The sequence below is a fragment of the Schistocerca nitens genome, chromosome 6, assembly GCF_023898315.1.
Source record: "Schistocerca nitens isolate TAMUIC-IGC-003100 chromosome 6, iqSchNite1.1, whole genome shotgun sequence".
NCBI lineage: Eukaryota > Metazoa > Arthropoda > Insecta > Orthoptera > Acrididae > Schistocerca > Schistocerca nitens.
In genome coordinates, this window is record NC_064619.1 from 659,283,618 (window position 1) to 659,309,534 (window position 25,917).

The 25,917-nt window shown below is 41.9% G+C and overlaps 1 protein-coding gene across 2 annotated transcripts in view; it reads right to left on the reverse strand.

Annotated features, from left to right (window-relative positions):
- The window catches only part of LOC126262606 (acetylcholine receptor subunit alpha-like), a 276,417-nt gene that overhangs the window by 68,809 nt on the left and 181,691 nt on the right, over positions 1 to 25,917 (reverse strand). For both annotated transcript variants that reach the window (XM_049959357.1, XM_049959358.1), the window contains exon 5: positions 13,668 to 13,881. In XM_049959357.1, the coding sequence (XP_049815314.1) occupies positions 13,668 to 13,881 (214 nt within the window). The remainder of the gene's footprint in view (positions 1 to 13,667; positions 13,882 to 25,917) is intronic.

Here is a 25,917-nt window from a genome sequence, read left to right on the forward strand (position 1 = left end):
ATAAATGATTTGGTGGGCAGGGTGGGCAGAAATCTGCAGTTGTTTACTGGTGATGCTGTGGTGTACGATAAGGTGTTGAAATTGAGTGAGTGTAGGAAGATACAAAATCAATATAATAGAGGGAAACATTCCACGTGGGAAAAATATATCTAAAAACAAAGATGATGTGACTTACCGAATGAAAGCACTGGCAGGTCGATAGACACACAAACAAACACAAACACACACACACAAAATTCAAGCTTTCGCAACAAACTGTTGCCTCATCAGGAAAGAGGGAAGGAGAGGGAAAGACGAAAGGATGTTGGTTTTTGGGGAGAGGGTAAGGAGTCATTCCAATCCCGGGAGAGGAAAGACTTACCTTAGGGGGAAAAAAGGATGGGTATACACTCGCACACACACACATATCCATCCACACATATACAGACACAAGCAGACATCTCACAAGCAGACATATTTACCAACATCCTTTCGTCTTTCCCTCTCCTTCCCTCTTTCCTGATGAGGCAACAGTTTGTTGCGAAAGCTTGAATTTTGTGTGTGTGTTTGTGTTTGTTTGTGTGTCTATCGACCTGCCAGCGCTTTCGTTCGGTAAGTCACATCATCTTTGTTTTTAGATATATTTTTCCCACGTGGAATGTTTCCCTCTATTATATTGATATCAGTAATTTGAACCCAACAATTACGTTTATTATTGTCACTGTTGCATTTCGAAATCTTTTCTGTCGTCTTATTTTCTCTTTCTGGTCTTTAAATATGTCTGCTTGTGAGATGTCTGCTTGTGTCTGTATATGTGTGGATGGATATGTGTGTGTGTGTGCGAGTGTATACCCGTCCTTTTTTCCCCCTAAGGTAAGTCTTTCCTCTCCCGGGATTGGAATGACTCCTTACCCTCTCCCAAAACCAACATCCTTTTGTCTTTCCCTCTCCTTCCCTCTTTCCTGATGAGGCAACAGTTTGTTGCGAAAGCTTGAATTTTGTATGTGTGTTTGTGTTTGTTTGTGTGTCTATCGACCTGCCAGCGCTTTCGTTCGGTTAGTCACATCATCTTTGTTTTTGGATATAAGATACAAAATCAATCAGACAAAATTTCCAGCTAGCTCTAAATGTGGAAAAATGTAAGTTAATGTAGATGTGTAGGAAGAACAGTCCTGTAATGTTTGGATAAGGTATTACTAGTGTCCTGCTCGACACAGTCAAGTCATTTAAATATCTGGGTATAATTTTGCAAAGTGATATGAAATGGACCAAGCATGTGAGAAGTGTGGTAGGGATGGTGAATGGTTGACTTCAGTTTATTGGGAGAATTTTAGGGAAGAGTGGTTCACCTGTAAAGGAGACTACATATAGGACACTGGTACAACCTACCCTTGGTACTACTCAAGTATTTGGGATCTGTATCAGGTCGGATTGAAGGAAGACATCACAGCAATTAAGAGGTGGGCTGCTACATTTGTTACCGGTAGGTTTGACAATATGTAAGTATTACAGAGATGCTTCAGGAACTCAAATGGGAATCCCTGGAGGGAAGGTAATTGTTGTGACTCGCCGATCATTTAAAGTGCCGCCACGCAATTACGCACGTCCTCTACGTGCGGCACTGTCTGCCTGCCAGCCATGCAGCAGCGGCGCCACCTAAGCGGCCAGCCGAGCAGCGGCCGCTAGACTGAGACTCAGTGCTTATCTGAACGCTAACGTGTACACATGTCAACTTACTCTGTGACATATATGTGTTGTTGTGTCGTTCCTAAATATACTTGTTAACTAGAAGTTCTAACAATTGGCGACGAGGATGGGATTTTTCCTGTTCACCATTGACTCACAGGGTTCCATGGCTACTGTCGAGCAACTCTTGCAAAATCTCCTTGAACAGCAAACGCTTCTAACGGCGGCGATTTGCGATTTCGTCGCGGTGTCAAATGCGGGCCGTTTCTCGTCGTTGGCTGTACCTCCTTTTCCTCCTTACGACGAGACGGCAGAAGACTGGTCGGATTATGAAAAACGTCTTCGACAGCACTTCTTGGCATTTTATGTCTCGGACGAACAAGCATGTAAGTCTCTGTTCCTTTCCTGGATTTCGCCTCAAATGTATCGGTTGTTGTCGCAATTGGCCCCTTTGAAGGATCCTGCGTCTTTGTCCTTTGCTGAAATGTGTTCCCTTCTGTCGGCCTATTTTCAAAAGCAAACGCATGTGGTAGCCTCTCGTGTTGCCTTTTATCGTTGTCACAAACAACCCAATCAATCTTATTGCGCTTGGGCTGCTGAACTTCACGGCCTCAGTCGAAAGTGTCACTTTGTTACTGATGTTCACAAAGAATCCTATGCCGATTCCATGGTACGGGATGCTATTATCCGGTCGGCGCCCGACAAAGAAGTTCGGCAACGTGCCCTTCAGTTGGCGAATCCAACTTTAGATGAAGTTCTCTCCATTGCGCAGTCTTTTGAAATTTCTCGCGCCGCTGGGGCACAAATAGAAGCGTGGGGTGACGTCGGGGAAATACAACCTCTGTGCGCTGTTGACGACGCGCGCAGCGCGTCCCCGCCGGCCGACGTGGCCGCAGTGCGCTCCCACGCGCAGCCTCGGCCAAGCCGTAAACAAACCCCTAAGAAACTGCAGCAAAATCCCCGGCAACTTCCTTCATGTCCACGGTGTTTTACGAAACATTCACGCGAGGATTGTCCACAACGTTGGGCTGTGTGTCACAATTGCAAAAAGAAAGGTCATGTGTCTTCCGTTTGTAAATCCGACCGCATATATGACGTTCATGAACATGACGCTGATTCTGATTCTGTGTTGTCTGTCAATTGCACTTCTTCCCTTTCAGGGAAGTTATTCCTCACTGTCCAAATCCTTGGTCGAGATGTTCACATGCAAGTGGATACCGGTTCTGCCGCCACTATAATTAATTCTCAGACGTATCTTCAGCTGGGTTCTCCACTCCTGTCCCCTGTCACTCGGCAATTACGGACGTACAATAAACAGAAGATTTCTCTCTTGGGACAATTTAATGCTGAGGTATCTTACAAATCAGTCGTTCGCACTGTTCCCATATTTGTGGTCGACCAGGGCAACGCAGAAAATCTTTTTGGTTTCAATGCCTTCCGCGTTTTTGGGTTCTCCGTAGATGATGCTGTCAATATTGTCTCTGACGCTATTCCTTATGCTCAACTGGATTCTTTGTCGACGACCTTTTCGTCCATTTTTTCTCCTGGGTTAGGCCGTGCACTCGACTTTGAAGCTCATATCACGCTCAAACCCACTGCTCGGCCTAAGTTTTTTCGGGCTCGGCCCATTCCTGTGGCCCTTCGTGATCGGGTCAAACAGGAGTTGGATCGTCTCACTACTTCAGGGGTCTTGCTTCCTGTCACTTCCAGTGAGTGGTCCTCTCCTGTCGTTGTAGTTGCCAAGCCCAATGGTGCTATTCGTCTCTGTGGCGATTTCAAAGCCACGGTAAATGCTCAATGCCTCATCGACACTTACCCTATGCCCCATCCTGAAGAACTGTTCACTAAACTCGCTGGAGGGCAGTATTTTTCTAAAATTGACCTGTCAGAAGCTTATCATCAACTTCCTCTCGACGCTGCTTCCCGGCAGTTTCTGGTTCTTAACACGCCTTTCGGCCTCTATCAATACCAACGCTTGCCATTCGGGGTTGCTAGCGCCCCTGCTCTCTTTCAGCGATTCTTGGAACAATTATTGCTCCCTGTTCCTGGGTGTATCAATTACATGGACGACATTGTTGTCACGGGCTCCACCACTGACGAACATCTTCAAAATCTCCACACACTTTTTAATGTCTTACAGACTGCAGGTCTTAAGTGTAATCTTCAGAAATCACAATTTTTTCAGGCATCTATCACGTACTTGGGGTTTCAACTCTCTCGGGATGGTATTCGTCCGCTTCAACAAACTGTCGCTGCGATCGATGCCCTTCCTCGCCCTACGTCTGTTAAGGAACTGCAGGCCTTCTTGGGGAAAATCGCCTACTATCACAAGTTTTTACCGTCTGCAGCATCGGTGGCTCAGCCGTTGCATCGCCTGTTGCATAAAAACGTGCCTTTTCACTGGTCCGCGTCATGTGACGCGGCTTTCCAGAAATTGAAGACTATGCTGATACAGGCCCCGTGCCTAGCTACTTATCGACCTGGCCAACATCTTGTCCTTGCTACAGACGCCTCTCAATACGGGGTTGGGGCAGTCCTTGCGCACCGTTTTTCTGACGGTTCGGAACAACCCATTGCTTATGCCTCCAAAACGCTCACGGATGCCCAACAAAAGTATTCTCAGATTGAGAAAGAAGCTTTGGCCATCATTTATGCTCTTCATAAGTTTGGTGTTTTTCTCTATGGCACAAAATTTCATCTTGTTACGGATCACAAACCACTTGTTTCCTTGTTTCACCCATCAACGTCACTTCCCGACAAGGCTGCACACCGCCTCCAGCGTTGGGCTCTTTACTTGTCCCGTTTCAACTATGAGATTCATTTCCGGCCAACGGCTCAACATGCGAATGCTGATGCTTTGTCTCGCCTCCCCATGGGCCCTGATCAGGCATTCGATAGGGACGAACTTTTGTGCTTCCACCTGGATGTTGCCGAGCAGCGGGTTGTGGACGGGTTCCCCATCACTGGGGACAGGCTGGCGGCTGCTACGGGTTCTGACCCTACCCTCTCCCGGGTTTTACGCTGTAATCAGACGGGTTGGCCTGATCGCCCGTCCGCTAAGACTTCTGATCCGTTGCGGAACTACTACCCTTTGCGCTACCGCCTCACGGCTAGGGATGGTGTTATCCTCCTCTCCACTGACAATGTTTCGCCGCGTGTTGTGGTCCCCGCATCTTTGCGTGCTTCGGTCTTGCGCCTCCTTCACCAGGGGCACTGGGGTGTGTCGCGCACCAAATCTCTGGCGCGCCGTCATGTGTACTGGCCTGGCATCGACTCTGAAATCGTCCACATGGTCGCTGCCTGCGGCCCTTGTGCGTCACAGGCCGCTGCCCCGAAGTTATCTTTGTCACCGTGGCCTTCGCCTGAGAAGCCCTGGGAGCGCATTCATGCTGATTTTGCGGGACCCTTTTTAGGTACTTATTGGCTCCTCGTAATTGACGCCTACTCTAACTTTCCTTTCATTGTCCGTTGCACGTCACCTACCACCGCGGCAACCACCAGTGCTCTCGCCCGCATTTTTTCTTTGGAAGGCCTCCCCTCTACTCTTGTTACTGATAATGGTCCGCAATTTGCCTCTTCTGACTTTGCGGATTTTTGTGCTCGTCACGGTGTTACGCATGTCACGGCCCCGCCGTTCCATCCACAATCCAACGGTGAGGCTGAACGACTGGTCCGCACGTTTAAGGCTCAAATGCGGAAACTTCTGACTTCTTCTGCTGCTGATGAGGCGCTTCTCCAGTTCCTGGCGTCTTACCGTTTCACCCCCATGGGCGATCACAGCCCGGCTGAGCTCTTACATGGCCGACAGCCCCGCACTCTACTTCATCTTCTGCGGCCTCCCACCTCCCGGCCGCGGGTGCCGTCACTTGGCCGGTTCACCGCCGACGACCTCGTCTGGGTACGGGGATATGGCAGGCGGCCAAAATGGAGCCCGGGCCGCATCTTAAGACACCGTGGCAGACGCCTGTATGAAATCCAGACGGACACAGGTGTTGCAGTGCGTCATTCGGACCAGCTTCGGCCTCGGGTGCCAGCAACACCTGTTCCGAATGCCGCCACACCACCCTTGACTCTCCCTGATGCTCGGGATCTTGGCACATCTCCATACTCACAACGCCGCCCTCTACCCGTCATCGCGATGCCAGCACCAGAACGGATGCCACCAGACGACGTGCCCATGCGGGAACCGGATGACCAACCAGTGTCAGAGTACATCTACTCGCCTCCTCCTCCAACAGACGCTGACGCATCGCCCATGTCTCCTGTCATATCAACTGGACTTGCCGCAACGGGCAGATTGGTGCGTGGGGCCCCAGCAGATTCGACCCCTACGTCTCCTGTCATCTCGACCCGTTATCATCGGGGACACTTCCGTCCGTATGGGAAGCCTCCTCCTCGAGACTTTACGTCGAGTCACACAACGCCTATGGACGTCAGCCATCTCCAGGACACATCCATCAAGACCAGTGCAACAATTTCAAAGGGGGGAAAAGTGTTGTGACTCGCCGATCATTTAAAGTGCCGCCGCACAATTACGCACGTCCTCTACGTGAGGCGCTGTCTGCCTGCCAGCCATGCAGCAGCGGCGCCACCTAAGCGGCCAGCCGAGCAGCGGCCGCTAGACTGAGACTCAGTGCTTATCTGAACGCTAACGTGTACACATGTCAACTTACTCTGTGACATATATGTGTTGTTGTGTCGTTCCTAAATATACTTGTTAACTAGAAGTTCTAACAGTAATGTTCTTATTGAGAAACATTATTCAGAAAATTTAGAGAACTGGCATTTGAAGCTGACTGCCAAACAAGTCTACTGCCACCAACATACATTGCACGTAAGGATCACCAAGATAAGATATGAGAAATTAGGGCTCATATGGAGGCATATATGAGTAGAGGGTAATTTTTCCCTCACTCTACTTGTAAGTGGAACAGGAAAGGAAATGGCTAGTACTGGTACAGGGTATCCTCCATCAAGCACCGTATAGTGGCTTGTGGACTATCAGTGTTGATGTAAATGTAGATGTAGATAGTATTTCACAGCACTGAGCTCCAATAGCTGGGTAATATTCATTATATCCACATTAAATGCTTCACAGTAATTACAGCAATTGTTATATGTCATGCCCCTACTTTCACACATAGTCTGGTATGGGGCTCCATTTCCTGTGGAGGAAATCAATGTAAATTGTTGTTACAGGCTGTAGTATCATCGCAGGGTTGTGCTCAAATATTAAGCATGTCACCTACTTTATCATATAAATATGTTGCCCAACAGTGTCCTTTGCAGCTAGTATAAATATGACATCCTAGCAAATGCTCAGTCAGTTCTGTCCTCGCACGTGATACTGTTGGGTACTATCATCCTGTACTATGAAATATTCAATAACAACTTTTCTTGACACTTGGTTCTTCTCTCTGGTCATTTTCTGGATTGTGTTCCTCTTTGTTCTTGGCCTGTTGACATCAATGTTGTATAGGATTTAGCTTTGGGACTCTTTGTTACCCTGCAGCTCGTGACCTCGTGGTCGCACTCCCGCTTCCTGAGCATGGGGTCCCGAGGGTCAATTCCCAGCGGGGTCAAGGATTTTCACCTGCCTCAAGATGACTGGGTGTTTGTGTTGTCCTCACTGTTTCCTCATCATTCATGAAAGTGGTGAGATTGGACTGAGTAAAGGTTGGGAATTTGTATGGTTGATGGTAACCGTGCAGTCGAGCACCCCACAACCTGAAACATCATCATCATCTTTGTTACCCAGGTTGCTTTGTGCCTGTCTTAATCTTGTCTTGTACACCATCAGTCAGCTGTGTCTAGACTGACTACCACTTGGTATCATGTTATCTTCTGCAGGTGGCTCTTCCACATTCCAGCTTTGGGTATTTCTCTCCTGGGTTCTGATGTGTGAACTGGTATGTGGCTACATGCAGATATAACATTGGTGATGAGGAGAAAGGAAGTTGTTGGTACCATAGGCACCAAATTGGTTTGCCTCCTGGAATAACAGCAGCAGCTAGTACAACAGTAGCAGCTAAAGATAGAATTGTTACAAAAGTCACTGCAGCACCAGGCAGACAAACTTGGAGCATACAAGACCACTTTGCTTCAGGCCTCAGTGCCCCCTGCAGTCAGTAGAATGATGCTATGGAACACTGGTACACATATTTGCATCAACAGAAGCAACATTTCATGGTGTTTGAAACTGCTGATGATACATTGCAGTGATTGTTATTACTCACCAGACACCTTTTTCCTGCTCCGAAAATTAATACCTCTGTCTGACCCAACTGTGCTCTCCTTTCTTGAGTGCATGACATGGTCAAACACACATACACCCACCCATCATTTCCTTATCACAGTCTAGTCCCATGCATTTTCAGCCCTATAAATGGCAGAGCCATACGTGCTCCAACTACTGTGCAACATTCTATGTGGGCACGTCAAGTGATAAGCTGTCTACTCACATGAATGGCCACTGCCAAACTGTGGCAAATAACAACCCTTGACTGCCCAGATGCCCATCATGATGCGCACCACATCAAATGATTTCAACAGTTGGTTCACTACGGGAGCCATTTGGATACTCCCTTCCAGCATTAGTTTAGCTAAACTACATGGTTGGAATTGTCTCTCCAGAATATCCTGTGCACTTGCAATCCCCCTTGTCTAAACCTCTGCTAACGTGTTTCTCACTACCTCACCTTACCTTTTCCCTGATCTCTTCTGTCCCTGCCACTCCGCCCCCATCCAGATCAGGTACTGCCTTCTCCTAATCGGCTTCCATCATCCCCTCTGACATGGGCATATTCTCTCCCTCTCTCTCTCCCTTCTCTGCCCTGCCCCCTTATTCTCTTCCCTCCTTCTCTCCCCCTTCATCTCCACTGCCATCTCCTTTCCTCTCTTTCCTTCCAACTGCCCCCAATAATTGATTATCAATAATCATTCTCACAGTGGGTGTGTACATTTGAGTATCTGTGTGGCTGTGTTATTCGCTTACCTCTTTCTCTTCCCCTTCACCTCCACCATCATCTCTTTTCCTCTCCTTCCTTCCAACTGCTCTCAATGATCAATTACCAATAATCAATCTCACAATGGATGTGTGCATTTGGGTATCTGTGTGGTTGTGTGTGTGAATCTGAAAACTGCATATTTTTGCTAGTGAGAGCTAGTGCAAGTGCAGTATTCTGTTGAGAGCCCCTATGTGCCACACATCAGTCAGCTATAGGTGAGTGGGTGCCGTTCTTTCATTTAGATTCTGGTCTGACTTGCCAGTGATGGTGGTCATACATCAGGTATGCTTGCTTGTATGAATCAATGCGTGTGTGTTTCTTTTTCTGAAGAAGATTTTGGCAAAAAATAATTTCTAATTGTCTTTTTGTTGTGCCTGTCTACACCTGAACATGTCATCTTTACAGAGAGTAGCAATTTACCTTTCCATTCTATTGTTGATGCCTCTTTCTTTTATGTATTATTCCACTTAGGAATTTTTGTTGTTGTTATACATTGCAAATTCAGCTCTCTTCCATCCCATTCCCTTTATATTTTTTACTGTCATTCTTTACTTACCTACAAATTACTTGTCCATTCTGTATTCCTTAATATGTCTATACTTTCTTTTCCTCTGTAATATCTACCTTCAAAATACACCAATCACACTCTGGAGTGTAATTTGAACCCTGCTGTTGTAATGACCCACCATGCTAATACAATGACGGGGAAAAAATTGCATTACCAATGAGTCATGCAGCTTAAACAAAAGTTGGTAGGCATGTTTCTACATCTGAAAAATAATGCCTACTTTAATTTCACATCAGTTGCATAAGAATGATACTAGAATGAGAATGCAAATCAGGTTTGCTTTAAATACACACTGTGAAGATCATGGGCATTAGTTATCTTTGAGATTGGATGTGGTGAGCTGATGTTAGTCAAGAATGCCTTTAAAGTGACAAAGATAACATTATCAGTAATTCACTGTGTTTGAACAAGGTCATGTAAGAGGGCTACAAGAAACCGGTTGTTCTTTCTGTGATACTGCAGAAAGATTTGGCAGGAAAGTAGCCACTGTACACGACTGCTGTCAGTGGTGGTAACAAGAATTTACAGCTGCAAAAAGACCTACCTTAGGATGGCCACATGGCACTACTGAGAAGGAAGACCACTGTGTTTGGAATGTGGCTCTGGTGCATGATACTGCATTTGTATCAGCAATTTGAGTGGCAGTTGGCATCACAGTGACACAACAAACTGTTGCAAATTAATTACTTCAAGGACAGCTCTGAACCAGATGCCTTGTAGCGTGCATTGCACTGCCCCAAACCACCATCATTTGTGACTTTAGTGGTGTCAAGCAAGTGCTTGTTGGAGAACAGGGTGGAGTTCTGTTGTGTTTTCTGCTGAAATCTGGTTCTGCCTCAGTGCTGGTGAAGGCTGTGTGTTGGTTAGGAGGAGGCTAGTTGAGGGCCTGCAGCCAGCCTATCTGAATGTTAAACATACTGGACTTACATCTGGAGTTATGGTCTGGGATGCAATTTTGTATGACAGCAGCAGCACTCTCGTGCTGATCTCATGCACCCTGACTGCAAATTTCCATGTCAGTCTGGTGATTTGATCTGTTGTGCTGCCACTCATGAAGAGCATTCCAGGAGGCATTTTCCAACAGGATAACACTTGTCCACAACAACTATCGTAATCCAACATGCTCTACAGAGTGTCAACATGTAGCCTTTCCTACCCAGTCAGCAGATCTGTCTCCAATGGAGCACATATGGGACATCATCTCATATCACAACTCCAGCATCATCCACAAACAGCATTAACCATCCTGTATTGACCAGCCAAATGTAATAGGCATGGAACTCCATCCATAAACTGAATCTGGCATGTGTACAGCACAATGCATGCAAGTTTGCAGGCTTGAATTCAACATTCGGGTGGTTACACCTTTATTACTACAGCAGCATTTCACATTTGCAATGGCCTACTTTGCACTTACATTAACATGTGATCCTGCAATGTTAATTACTTAAAGACAGTACCCCAAAAAATGTATTCCTGAAATTTCATTACTCCTCGATAATTATTTTTTAGTGTTGAGATTTTTTTCCAATATTGTAATTGCCATACCACAACTCCCTGCTCTTGTGGCAATGGCCCCTTTTCAAATGTTTCAATCCACTGCCGATTTTAAAACATTCTCCGTTAGCGACTCATGTTGCCCATCACATTCATTTATTTTTTGATCACATTGTTTGGTCATGCATGTTTATTTACTGTCACACCTGAAAGTTTGCAATTGAACTTATCTATTTATAGCCACACCTCCTACTTCTTGCTTCTTTACAACATTTTCTTACCATAGTTCTAACCTCCACATAGCTGTCTATATAGCACCTACCATTTATTTCTGTTATAGCACTCTGACAATAAATTTTCACCTTCTGATTTTCATCCTTTTTAAATCATTTTTCCATCATTCCTTTTGTCTCCCAGCCATCCAGTCAAGAATCCCTGCTCTTCCTACCTGTGTCAATTCTGAAAATTCTCTTTTGTCCTAGCAAAACTCCTACCATACATCCTATTTCTTAAATCTTGTCTTGCACGTGATATCCCACATAATGAGCTTACCCTTAAAATTGGCATCTCAGGCTGTCACCTATCCTATTGCTAGAATCTTCACCTCTTCCAATTCCATCAATCCCTCTCCGTCACTACTCTGATTTCCATAATTATACAATCCAAGCTCAAAGCATCCTTGACAGCTTCTATTTCCTTTGCAAGATCCTTTCACTCAGACACCACAACTTCATGATGCTATCATTGCAGTAGAAACACTTGCCCTTAAACAGTTGGAACAACATTTGCAATTCCATCTGAGAAAGCTGGCCCAACTACTCCTGCCCCATCTGACACCACTGTGAATTTGAAATTCTTATGTACCAACATCTCCCAAGCACTATGTTTCCCAATGTCTTCCTGATACCAGATTCAATACCTCTTCCTTATTCCCTACCCAACCAAATCCTGATCCATAATTATTTCATTTTTGAAAGCCAAATATGTAAACAAATCCCAAGGTACTTCTATCAGTATTTGTATGGCATCGTCCAATGCCAACTTATTTATAGGGCTTCTGGAGCAATTCTTCTTATCTAGTTAACACTTACAACCCCTTCTCTGATTCAGGTTGACTGATGACATTTTCATGATCTGGGCTCAGGGCAGGGACAACACTTGCTCTCTCATTTATAAGCTCAACACCTACTCCCAAATCCACTTCACCTGGTTCTTCTCAATTCAATGAGCCTCCTCCGTAATCTCAAACTCCTCACCTCATATGGCTCCATAAATACATATGTTCATATCATGCACACCAACCGCCAACAGCAACTTCAATCTTACAGCTGTCACATGTTCCATTTCAAACAGTCTCTTCCATACAGCCTCGCCACCCATAGAAGCTGCACCTGCAGTGGAAAGCAGGAGCTGTTAAAATATACTGATAGCCTTACCACAGCCCTTTCTTGATAGATATTATCTATCCAGCTCATACACAAACAGATCTCCCATGACATCTCCTCCTCTGACACCATTAAACATCTAACCATCCACCAACTGCCATTCCTCTGATCACCCAGTATCAAAAGCTCATACACTTCCTTCATCAGGGCTCTGACTACATCCGATCATGTCCTGAGATGATGTCATACCCATATCACCCAAAGTAGTGGTCCACTATCCATCCAACCTACGGAATATCCTTGTCCATCCCTTCTCCAATCCTGTGCCCAATCCTGCAGCTGATGTGTCATTCACTTTTGTTCGAACCAGGTGCAATACCTGTCCCATACACCCACCCACCACCAACTACCACAGTCCAGTCACAGGCACTTCCTATTGCATAAAAGGAAAGGCCATGTGTGAAAGCAGTCATATTATATATAAGCTATACTGCAATTACAGTGCAGCATTCTGTGTGGGCGTGACAAGTAACCAACTGTTCACTCACATGTATGGCCATTGCCAAACTGTGACAAATAACAAACTTTGTTTCCAGTTGCCTGACATGTTGGACATCACAACACAAATGTCCTTAACAACTGTTTCACCCCGTGAGCTATTTAGTTATTCTGAACTATGCAGGTGGGAATTTCTCTCCAGCATATCCTGCACCCTCACACTCCTCCTGGCCTAAACCACTGCTAACCTGTTTCCCACTGCCTCACCTTACCTTGTCCCTTGTCTCTCCTGCCTCTGCTATTCTTTTCCTGTTCAGATTGTGAACTGCCATCACTTACCAATAATTTTTGGTTTGATCGAGCTCTAATTGTAGATAATTTTTAAATGATTTATTTAGTGGAAAAATGAAACTGGCTACTGAAAAATGGAAAATTATCGGTTTTTTATAATGAGTGGCGTCAATCCTCTAAAGGCTGCTGATTAGCTCATAGTATTTCAACAATTATGTGCTAATAAGACAACTTCAGTTACTGATTTATCTCAGAGAAAAATGTTTTACAGAAAACTAATAAAGCTGCTGCAATCAGTAGGTTGAATACTATGACATAAATAATAAAGTTACATAAAATATTACATCATTAAGAATTTAGCAATTTAGAGTATGCACTGCATAGCAATTTAGAGTATGTACTGCATATGTAGTACATGCACAAATAAAAGTAGATGAAAAACAAGAAAGAAATTGTAATTTAAAAGGAGTAGAATAATATCAAATGGAGTAAGTCCACTTTATTACGTTTCAAGAATATTTTATTGATATGATCATTGCAACTTTGAGAAGCCTTTTATGTCCTAAAAATATTCAAATTTGTCCATTTCAGTAGAACACAAACAACATGACTATTTTAAAAAGCCATACAAAAAAATATTCTGCAGGTCACACTCATATTTGATATACATTATTTCATAATGTATAAAAAATTACATTGATGTCAAAGCAAGACCAAGAACTTTTCACTGTGATCTTGTAATAGCAGTTTCCTTACCCCTTTGCCATTAAAAGTTGCATTCACAAGTTTGCCTCTGTGAGACCAAGATGAAAACCACATTGTACATGTATGAACATCATATGGCCAATTTTGTAAGTCAAGATCACAGTGTGCTATATAGTATGTGTAAGGCAAGCAAGTTATCTTCCCCGTGGAGTACAAAGTACACTCAGTGCTTGGAAATTTTGCAAGAGAGAAGTCTAGTGCACTCCTGGAACAAAAATATTGACATAACTGCATGTAATATAATCAACAAAAGTGTAAATGTAAAATCTGAAGGCATATACGGGGTGTTCAGAAAGCCTCTCTGCAGTGTCGTATGATTGTTAACCGTGCATACCGTATGATTGTTCACCTGCCTGGTTACTTCCCTTCAAGTGGACTCTCCCAACATTCCACTGTTTTGTTTATCTCAGCCACCATCAGTAGTATCGTTGGTGTGTGCTGTTATGTGTTGACGTGAATGTTTAAGTTTAGTTCCTTTGTCAGTTCATTTAGTTTTTGTCAGTGTTAAAATGCTAACCATTGAAGAATGTGAGTTTTTAGTCGAACAAGTGTTCAAAGCTGGCGGTAAATACAGAATTTCAGTTCATCAAACATTTAATTCAGTTTTCCCAGAGACAACAATCCCACATCGCGATACTGTGTGAGATTTGATTAACAAATTACGAAGTACAGCTTCAGTGACAGATGCACCGAGAAGCAATCGTCCTAGCATTTTGTCTGAGGATAAACTACTTGATATTTCCGATGAAATGTCCATGAGTCCGAACAAGTCAGTAAGAAAACCCACCCAGGAAATCAATGTTAGTGTTGGAATGGCCCACACAGTTATAAGGAAAAAATTAGAACTTTTTCCATACAAAGTGACAGTTGTGCAAGAACTGAAAAATACTGATCATGGCAAGAAATTGCATTATTGTCAATGGTTCAAAAATTTCGTTCAACAAAATGGAAGGGATATTCTTAATGAAATGCTTTTCACTGATGAGGCATGGTTTCATTTATCCAGGTACACGAACTCGCAAAATTCTCGTATGTGAAGTGTTGCAAATCCATTGTGTATTCATGAGGAACCACTTCATTCTGTAAAAATAGGAGTTTGGATTGCAATTTCTAGATGTCGGATTGTGGGTCCCATATTATTCAACAAAACAATAAATGCACAACGATACTGCAGTGAGTTTCATTTTGGTATATCCACTGCAGCATATGGCACACACAGCTAACAATCATACGGCACTGCACAGACACTTTTTGAACACCCCGTAGTTGGCACTACAGTAATTGACATCACAGAAATTTCTCAATCAAGTTAGTGAAAATTCTTATTTAACTGCATAATGAACAATACAAGGCATTTAAAAAAATGTTGCAAGGAAGAATTTATCATTCTGACATAATTTAACACAGTCAGATTGTTTACAATCATTCAGAGATTTAAGTAAAATATATCTATGAAATTTGTAATGCTCTATGATCTTCTATAATAATAATAAATCTGTAAAACTGTCATGTCTGTCTGTTTACCCAGGCTTCTCCAAAAATACCAGATGAATTTTCATGAGGTTTTCGCAGGGATCTTGAGCATAGCTTTGGACACCATACAGGCTTTGGTTGATCACAGTCAGATCAGGGAAAAAAGATATTGTGATTTAAACAATGGAAAATCCAGGATGGAATAATGACAGTATTGTGATAAGGATAGATTGCTACTCACAATATAGCGGAAATATTAACTCACAGATAAGGGGAGGGGGGGGGAGAGGGGGGAGAGAGACCATTGACAGTCTTTCTGTTGTGCCTAGCTGCAACTCAACATCTCTGCTATATGGTGCATAGCAATCTATCCTTTTCATAATATTGTCACTATAATTATTTAAAGTTTTGTTTGTGTGTTTGAACCCACTAGTCTTCAAAGCTAAAAGAACAATTTTCATGGGGCTTTTGCAGGTAACTTGAGCATAGCTTTGGGCACTGTGTATGCTTTATTTCATCAATATCAGATAACAGGGAAAAATATACCATAATTGAAAGTTTTATCCATACCAATATTATAAATGCAAAAGTAACATTGTCAACATTGTCTGTTACATTTTCACAACTAATCTGCTGAACCAATTTTGATGTAATTTGGTAAGGAGATAGCTTGAAGTCCAAGGAAGAACATAGGCTAATTTACAAAGTGTGTAGTAAAAAATACTTATTCATTTGAAGAACATTACACAAATTAGGAAAAAATATTTACTCTTTGAAATAGCTTTTTGCATATGCTCACACATCATGAGGGCAGCTGATGCTATTGTACATACAGTAGCTTACGTACTCAACATCACTCATCATAAGAAAACTACTGAATAGTGAGCACAGCCACGGGTAACACTTCAGATCAGATGATAAAGACCATTTGATAAGATTTTGTGTTTAGGCCAGTTAAAGACAATGGCTGGATAGACAGGAAAAACCAAACTTACAATACATCTGAAAAGGAAAGGCTACAATTAATGTGTTTTATAAGTTTTGACTTATGATAGTGAGACATCAACTCTTAATATTATCAGCATCAAAGAACTGAAGGGAATTCAGCAGATAATGGAGAAATGTATTTTGAGGAGTTCTTGAAGAGGCAGAAAATGAAAAAAACTGATCAGGAAAGAAAGTTGGAGAACATAATTATGATTTTAATGAAAATATACCTGGAGAAGCATTCCAGGCAGCACCTCCATAAGTTATTCAACCTCCCAAATTTCTACTGCCGCATCAGGGCACCACTTTCCAACCCCCATCATATCCACAGTGTTACTCCTCGCCCACCCCTCATTGCACCTAAGCGCTGCCTAGTTCACCTTTTCAACTTGCCACACTCCACAAAACTCCCTACCAACACTCCACAAAATCCAAAGCCAAAGCATTCCCACAACACTGTTGTTAACCTTTCCACCAAAATGCTCAGCTCCACAGAAATTTCCTATCCAAAGGCCTCGCCTTTAACCCTATACCCAAATTTAACCATGCTGGACTTGTCAAAGACCACTCTCCTTCTCCTGATCCCTGCAATGGAAGAACTTCTTTTCTGCCAGTATCTCCAATCAAAGCCAACCTAATTCGTACATTGAACCCTGCTTCTCCCAGTTCATACCACTATCCAACCGTGATCCTACCTAACCACCCACAAGCATTTCTCACCAACCTTCCCCAGGTCCATTCCTCAACATCAGCATTTCAGCAGAAGTAACAATAGACATACACAACCTCAAGGCTAATCTTGACCCAGTCACCCTACTTGCAGACAAAGGTTCCATCACTGTTGTTATGAACTGCAGTGACTACCTGGCAGAAGGCTGCACCAATTATCTGACTCCTCCACCTATAAACTGTGTCAGAGTCATCATATCCCAGAAGTCCAACACAACCTCCAACAACACCTACTTAATGTCTTGGGCCCTTCCCAGAACCTCTTCCCTGAATCCAATTCCCTTCTCATCCCTATGAGACCTTGCACACCCATCTTCTACATGGTCCCCAAAATCCACAAACCCAACAATCCTGAACGTCCCATTGTGACCATTTATTGTGCCCCCATTGAAAGAATTTTGGTCCTCATTGACCAACACTTGCAACCAATTGCTCATAATTTAGCCTCCAGTGTCAAAGATACCAACCACTTCCTTCACTGACTCTCCATCATCTCCACCCATTTACTTCCTGAGTCCCTACTTGTCTCCATTGATACCACCTCCCATGCACCAACATCCCTCATGCCCATGGTCTTACTGCTATTTAACACCACCTTTCCCAATGTCCTTCAGACTCCAAACCCACTAACTCATTCCTGATACACCTTATTAACTTTATCCTAATCCGCAACTACTTCTTCTCTGAAGGGAAGATATACAAAAAAATTTGCAGCTCTGCCATGGTCAATTGCATGGCACCTACCTATGCCAACCTATTTATGGGCCATCTAGAGGAGATCTTCCTAGCCTTCCAAAACACCAAATCCTTAGCCTGGTTCAGATTCATTGATGATATCTTCATGATCTGGATTCAGGGCTGAGACACCATATCTTCATCCATTCACTATCTCAACAGTTTCTCCCCCATTCTGCTTAATCTGGTACTCCTTAAACCAGTGTGCCACCTTCTTACACATTGAGCTCTCTGATGGCTCCATCCACACCTCTGTCCACATTAAATCCATCAACCACCAACAGTACCTGCATTTCCACAGCCGTCATCCCTTTCACACCAAAAAATTCCCCCCATACAGCCCAACACCCTGGAATGGCATATCTCCAGTGACAAGAACTTAGGAAACAATTTAATAGTCTAAGTGCCAGAGTGGCAAAATTTGTCAAGAACATTGTCCTGTTGTACATCACACAGTAAACTGTCATTTTTGAGAGCGAAATGTGTGAAAATTAATGCTTCTAGGGAGAGGGTGGTTTCACTGACACCTTTTATGCCACCTGTTGAGGCCTTTCATTGTCGATTTTGAACGGTGGTGTGTCTGAAATGTTTTTCTCAGCTACTCATAAGAAACCCATGCCACTGTAATGTTAGGCAACTGACCTCCATTACAGAGGTGAAATATGAGTAAGAAGGGGTGTGATGAGCTTCCCCTTGAGAGACACATCCACAGTGGCATCAGGCAGAATTTTGGTGAAATGTCTGAAGCATCATTGAGCCCTGAGGGTAATGGCACAGGATGCCACACTTTTGCACCATTACAGAGGAAGGGTGCAGGCACCTGTGAGCCAAATTTCAAACTTCTGTGTCACAATAGGAGACAATTATTGGGGGTCTAAAAAAAGTGACCCTTTAATTGTGTAGTGCAGTGTATATTGTGTAGCTGATGTGAGGATTTCAAGTTCCTTAAAAAGATTTCTGCATGTGACTCTTGGGTGACTCCTTTCATGATTCTTGTGGCTCTTTTATGTGGATATAGCAATTTTTTTAGCTAGTGACTGATTTCCTCAAAATATGATTCCATATTCCATAATGGCATGAAAATAACCATAATAAGCAGATTTAATAGTATCCATATTTCTGTAAGGGCAAACATGCATAAGGCATAAGTTTCAGAACACACTCTTTTGCACAGACCCAGGATGGGGTTTAAGGGCACTAGCTTCCTGTCAATATGTGAGCCCTGTTATTTTGAAATATCCTCCCTATAAAGCTGGTCACATAGTTTTTCTCCTATTTCTTCATCTTTAGAAGTTGTGCAAAATTGAATAAAATTTGTTTTACTGTAATTGATAGAAGGATATTTATATCAAACCTGTTCAGCTCCCTTTTTGTTCTACAAAAAATTTTGATGCACTTAGTAACCCAATAATCTGATTTAAGCAGATTTTCTCTTACTAACTTTTTAGGAAATGTTTCTTCAAATAGACTTGTAACCTCACTGATAAATTTGTTAAATTTGGAGAAGAGCATATAAAGAAGACTAGTCCACAAGCTGTACTTGATGAAAAAAAGTTCTCCATGGTGTGTCTGTTGATAATCCTCATATTTTTCCAAATTAAATTTACTTTTCTCTGTATATTTTCTTGGCACATGGTGAGAAATTATCCATAATGATCAGAGAGGCTGTTTATAATATTTTGACTGTTAAATTATTACATGTATCCTTGTTAGTAAATACATTATCTGTTAAGGTACTAGAACTGGCTGTCACTCTAGTTGGGTAATCTACCACTGATACTAAGTTGTAAGAGCACATCTGCTGTTCAGGGTATATTCTGATTCTATTTTCTGTTAAAGAGTTCACATTAAAGTAACCCATTACTGTGAATGATTTTGTTTTTCTGGATGGGTGGGACAAGAGTAATTCAGTGTGCCTCAGAAAACCATTCAGATTTCTGACAAATGGCCTATAAATTAACAGCACAGTGACTGTTGCACTATATGCTGTTATCTTGATGCTGCTCACCTCAAAGTGCTGTTCAGCACAGTATTGTCTTAAATCTAGAGATTTATATAGGATGGCACCAAGATGGTTGACACATTTCAGATGTACATAGATTGTGAAATGGAAACAGGACAGAAAAAGGGAAATAGTCTATAAAACTCTGAAATATGCCATTTATTATCCAAAGGTTAGAAGCTTTTTCTTCAAAATTATGTCAGAAAGACAGCATCTACTTAAATTAATGCACTGTTCTAAGTGCTACTGCAAGTTTCCATACACATGCCTCCGTAGATCACCACCAGTAGTCTCAAGTTCATCAACAATGGCTCATTTGAGTTCTTGAATCTTCACTTCACATCTCCAGAACACATGGTATTTCAAGAATCCTCATACCAAAAATTTTGGACAGTAAAATTAGGTGATCAAAGAGGTAAGTGATGTCTCCAAAACGAGAGAGACAGCACTTCTGAACATTCCACAAACAATGGCCATGCTGTTTCATGCAATGCAGGCTCTTGCACCATCTTGCTCAAAGTAAAGAACCTTCAGGTCAATGCCAAGCTGTCAAAAGCATAGTTGAACTAAGTTTTTCAACATAGTGACGTAATTTTCTGAATTAATAATCACTGTTTCTCAGTCTTCATCCTAAAAAAGAGAGAGAGAGGGAGAAATATATGGGCTTGCAACCCTGAAACAACAAATCCACGCCAAACTCTTGTTACGGCAGAGTGCAATGGTTTTCCATGGAGCTTTTTAGGATTCACTGGTAACCAGTATTGCAGCTTCTGTTTGTTAATGAAGCCCAAAAGATGGACATGGGCTTTGTCAGACAGGAACAAATTATTCAAGAAATCAGGTTTTTACTTATTAAATTGTTGGGGGTAGTGGGTTAGTGCATAATGTAACTCATGCTTCCTTGTTTCTGGGGTTATGTTTCTCAGCAATCTGAAATTTGTACAGATGAAATTTGGTCTCCGTAAGTATTCAGCAAAAACGTCTGCAGCTCTTCCTTAAAATACGAGACTGCCAGTGTGCGAAGCATTGAGAACTATGTTTAAAAACTTCCTCCACACTCTGCAAATTTTGGGTGTGCAGAGTGCTCTCAGGGGACCATACTTCACATTGAACACACTATCACTGTCTTCAAACTTCTTCACCCAAGTCTGTAAAGTATTCTGATGATACAGACCAACATTAAAGTATCATCAAAAAGAATGTTGTATTTTAGTCACAGGGTTAGGTTTGCAATAACGTCAAACTGAGGTAACACAATGATATAAGCACCAACACTCTATTACTACTTGCAGATGAAATGGCATTCTCTCCTTTACTCTTCACACCTCTACAGTCAGTACAAGCTACTGCATATGTGTGATGTTCAAGGCCAAACTCTGTCAGTCGGCTCCATGCCACCCTATATAATACACCATTTTTACCAAATACTGCAACTCCACCTTCTTCCATACTAATTCTGAATTTCATTTGCAATGTGATGTTCAGAGAAACATAGTATATCAGGTTCATTTCATATCCTTCATCTTTTAGATGTATTACCAGTTGGTCTATTTTATTCTTCAGATTTCTTAGACTTTGAATATAGATGAAGTTTTAGTCTCATTTGCCTTTCCTTTTGTATTATATTTGGAGCAATTGCTTAGAAACATGGTTCCAGCTACATGTATTGATTCTGAACATCTCAAAAATCATATGGCAGAGTGAAACTTATGAAATTTATAGGTTTAAGCTAAATGAAAATTTTAACTGGAATGCACATATTGAGTATTTAAGAAGTGCAATATACAGTTTTCCATTTGCAGTTAAAATATTATCAACTGTCAATGATATGAACACTCACGAAATAGCATACTACTTATTTATTTATTTTTTTCTGCAGTTATTTCACCTGGCAAGCAGGTAAGGCTTCCACAGCCAGTGCCAAGATGATTGAAATTATTATGAGTGTAGTACCACATCACTGTATTACATGTAAAATATTACAAAATTTAAACTATAAAACCAACATTTTGACTCTAAGTGAGTGACATAGGTGTGACCACGAGCTCTCATTACAATGGCTTTCCAAAGGGCAAGACAGATTTTACTGGAGGAAAGATGCCCCTATTTATTGGAAAATATCAATATCATTACATCATATGTAAGCATGTCAGCACATTGGGGAGACAAGGAGGCCAGTTAGTACACACATGGCAGAACATGAACGTTATTTGTGATTAGAACTACACATTAAATTGGCAATAGAGAAACACCACCGTAACTGTGGACAACCAATGACATTATGGGAAGTGCATGTACTGGTAAAACAGTTGTGGCGATGTGAATGCAAAATATAGGAGGGGACTGAAATTACTAAGCAACCTGACAACATTAATAGAGAGGACAGTTACAAACTTCTGGTGACTCAGTTGCCAACGATCCAGGCCCAACAGGCCATGAACAGGTGCATAGCAGAAGTCACACAGGGCAATGAACATGACACTCTTAACAAATAGCTATGTAGCTACTTTCAGTGTATTACCATGTACACCAGGAAGAACACATGCACATCAGAAGCCAAGTGCTACTTTGCAGACAGGCACCAATGATCAACAAGCCAAACAGTTCATGAATAGCCTCATTCCTACCCTCTCCCTCTCGCAATGACTACCCTATTATAATCTAGGGCCAATAAAGTTCCAGAAATGTGACATATTGATACCAATAGTTTGTACTTAATAGTGGTGCCTTTCCTCCAGTAAACCTAGTCTTACTCAGAGAAAAGTCACTATAATGTGGCTAAAATGTTGGTTTCATAATTTATATTTTAAAATATTTTATACAATGAAGTGATACAACAGTGAGGAGATGATAGCTATAAGGAGAACTAGACTCAAATATGAAAATTATATTGCTTGTTAACACAGAACTGTAATTAAAATGCTCTTCAGCCCAGGGAATCATGTAATCCATTATTAAAAAGTCTACAACATTTATCAGTCCCTTAACTATACATCTACAAGGTCATCTGTTTATACAACAAATCAAAATTATTCTTAGAAACTCATTTTGATCATTCATATAAAGAAATAAACATAATTGTACGTTCTTGCTTACTAATTAATGCTATATGCTTTGACTGCCAAACAAACAAACAAACAAAAAATCTGAACATGAACATAGATTCACTGGGATGAGTAAAAGAAAGGGCTACATGATACTCTGTTACAGACCTGTTATGACTCAGTGAAAAGGCTCATGAAGGATGAAATGATATTTGAGCTGGGTGTCATTTATCATTAGCCATACTATGTAATTTTGCAGCAAAAAATTATTAATCTTAACATAAAACTGATCCATCTCATTGGTTGCAATTTTATATCAGTGGACTATATCGCTCATTTCTGATATGCCTTCTGCACACTAATCACACAATTAGCTAGTGTACATAACAGGACAGATAGTTCACGGTAAGTATTTTAAGTCAAGTGCAGGGATTAGAGATGCTACTTTAGATAATGGAGTGTCTTGTCAACAGTTTGGGCTTCAACCTAAATTATACAGTTGAAGATGAGATGCAAGCTGCTATTTTAGTCAATGTTAGGTTCAAATGTTCAAATGTGTGTGAATTCCTAAGGGATCAAACTACTGAGGTCATCGGTCCCTAGACTTACACATTACTTAAACTAACTTAATCTAACTTACGCTAAGAACAAAACACACAACCATGCCCATGGAAGGACTTGAACCTCCGGGGGAAGGGGCCGCACGATTCATGACATGGGGACATGGGGCCTCTAACTACGTGACCATGCTGTGCGGCTCAATGTTAGGAACGGGGGAGGGGGGCAGTGAACTAAGACAATACCAACACAAAAATGTCAGACTTTGTCCGTGAATCAAATCAGATCATGAATAGAGGGCTAACTGAGGTACAGTGGACATAGTTGAAGTAGCTGTGTGCCAGAATAAATGAAACAAAAATGCAGAACCAAAGACTGATAGCAGTATTGGTAAACAGGTGATCTGATGGTGTATTACAAATACTTCATGCACTACACTGCAATGAACCTTCTCAATACTGCACTGGTATTTATCTGGTGCAGTGAGCTCATGGTCACACCTATGCCACTCCCTTGGAGCGTTTTATGCAGGCTGACCTGGTGGTAGTTTTATTGGATAGTAATAATGTCTCTGGCATGGTGTCAAAGTCAGTATGTATGATAGGCAGAATTATTGTTAAATTCCTCCCCTCTTCCCTCTTGAAGCAGCACTTTGGCCTGGAAATGGCCTAGAGGATGGTAGGATCCATAGACTGCGGGGCAGAGTGGCACTGTGATGTCTACCAATGTGTCATACCACATGTTGACATCAGGTTTGGTCAGTTGTGGCAAGTTTGGAAGTGAAAACATGTCTGCAGGAGGGAAGAGAGTAGTTTTGGCACAAATTGTAGGGCTTGCTAAGGTGACAGACATCAGAACCGTATATGAAGAATTTTACACTGCATCTACTACCTGCAACTACATTGATTCCTGGAATGGCACAGCAAAATCCAATGACACTCTGGGTTTAGCCAATGGGAAAAATTTGCACCTGAGATGGCTGGTTATGGATGTGTGCATGCCAGACCAAATGGTGTGTTCAATGGTGGCTTCCATGCTTGTGCCCCCTTACAGGTCACCCCACATGTCAGATGAGAAGCATTTGCAGGATATGGAGACCGAATGTGAGTGATACAACAAGTTAATATTATTCCCCCTCAGGTGCATGTGGTAGCACACTGTCTGTGGTGTATTGGAGAGAATAAAAGACATTTTGCATAAGGGCTGCAGCAATAGCCCCTTGTAATATTTGCACTCTGCATGTTACTCAGTTCAGCGAAGTATTATTTCATGACCGCCTGGAGCATTTGGCGATTTTGGCGAGGAGCAATGCCAAATATAGGAGTGCTTTCACAGCCGGAGTATGTTTTAACAAAACTGCATAGCTAGCTCATCTTGGTAAACTGCCTCATTTTAATTTATGGAGCAAGTTATCATCACAGCGTCTGAAGCATTTGAAAACTATTGCTACCTACACTTTAGCCCCTTATACCAGTAACTAAAATGGGAATAGAATTCCTTGGTGCATCAGTTTGGTATTTTGATGCTCATTCAGAATTGTGCCATATCTCTAATGACTGGTCAGTATGAGAAGTGCTCAATAGCACAAAATATTTGCAATTGTTCAAGAAATAAATTGTCTCTGGAAACTTAAGTATTTTTGCTGTTAGTGTAGATCAAATTTTGCAACATCACAGGAAATGTTCAAAAGTTCTGCTACTGTCTAAAAATTTACTGGTGTCGCACTGAATTATTTGGATGAATTTGTTTGATATTTACTTACAAGGACACTAAAATATTCATAAAATTTAGAGTGCAGATCTAACATTGAAATTAAATGTTTCAACTCTAGGAAGGTCATTCCACATGAAAGATACAGCTGCTTTTATCTTTCACATTATCAGCAATATGCCAAAAATAGACTAATGAAACTTCCTGGCAGATTAAAACTGTGTGCTGGACTGGGATTCAAACATGAAGCATTTGCCTTTTGTGGGCAAGTAATCTACCAGGTACTACTCACGACCTGCCCTCACAGCTTTACTACTACCAGTACCTAATCCCTTATCTTCCCAGGTTCATGCCCAAGTCTTACACACAGTTTTAATCTGACAGGAAGTTTCAAATTTATTCTGGAACAGAGTAATAAGGCACTGCTCATTCCTTCAATGGCACAGTCATAATGCTTGTCTTCTGATGTGAAGGCAGTGCCAGTTAACATACTTCATTACTTTTTAAGTCAATCTTTTCCTGTTCTTTAATCAAGCTGTAAATGAACAGAACAATACACAGTAGCAAAATGATATGTTAACTCCTCCATTTCAGCTATAGAGACTGAACATCACATTTTGATAATAATGAACTATTTGCTTCACTGTTACGAAACTCATTCATTGTTAGTGTATTACTATCGCCGGCCGTGGTGGCTGAGCGGTTCTAGGCACTTCAGTCTAAGTTCTAGGGGACTGATGACCTAAGATGTTAAGTCCCATAGTGCTCAGAGCCATTTGAACCATTTGTATTACTATCATTATTATTTCTTGCTAATATCAGAGCCATCTTACATCAGTAGGCTAACAGTAGAAGTGGCTGACAATTAATTTCCAGAGTGTCATCACTTTTCTCATAATTGTGTTCAAAAATGACCATCTTTAGTTTGTAGCCAAATCACTGTCAACTTCAATGCAGAAATTTAAAGGTATATTGTCATCTATAAGAAATGTGGTCTAAACTA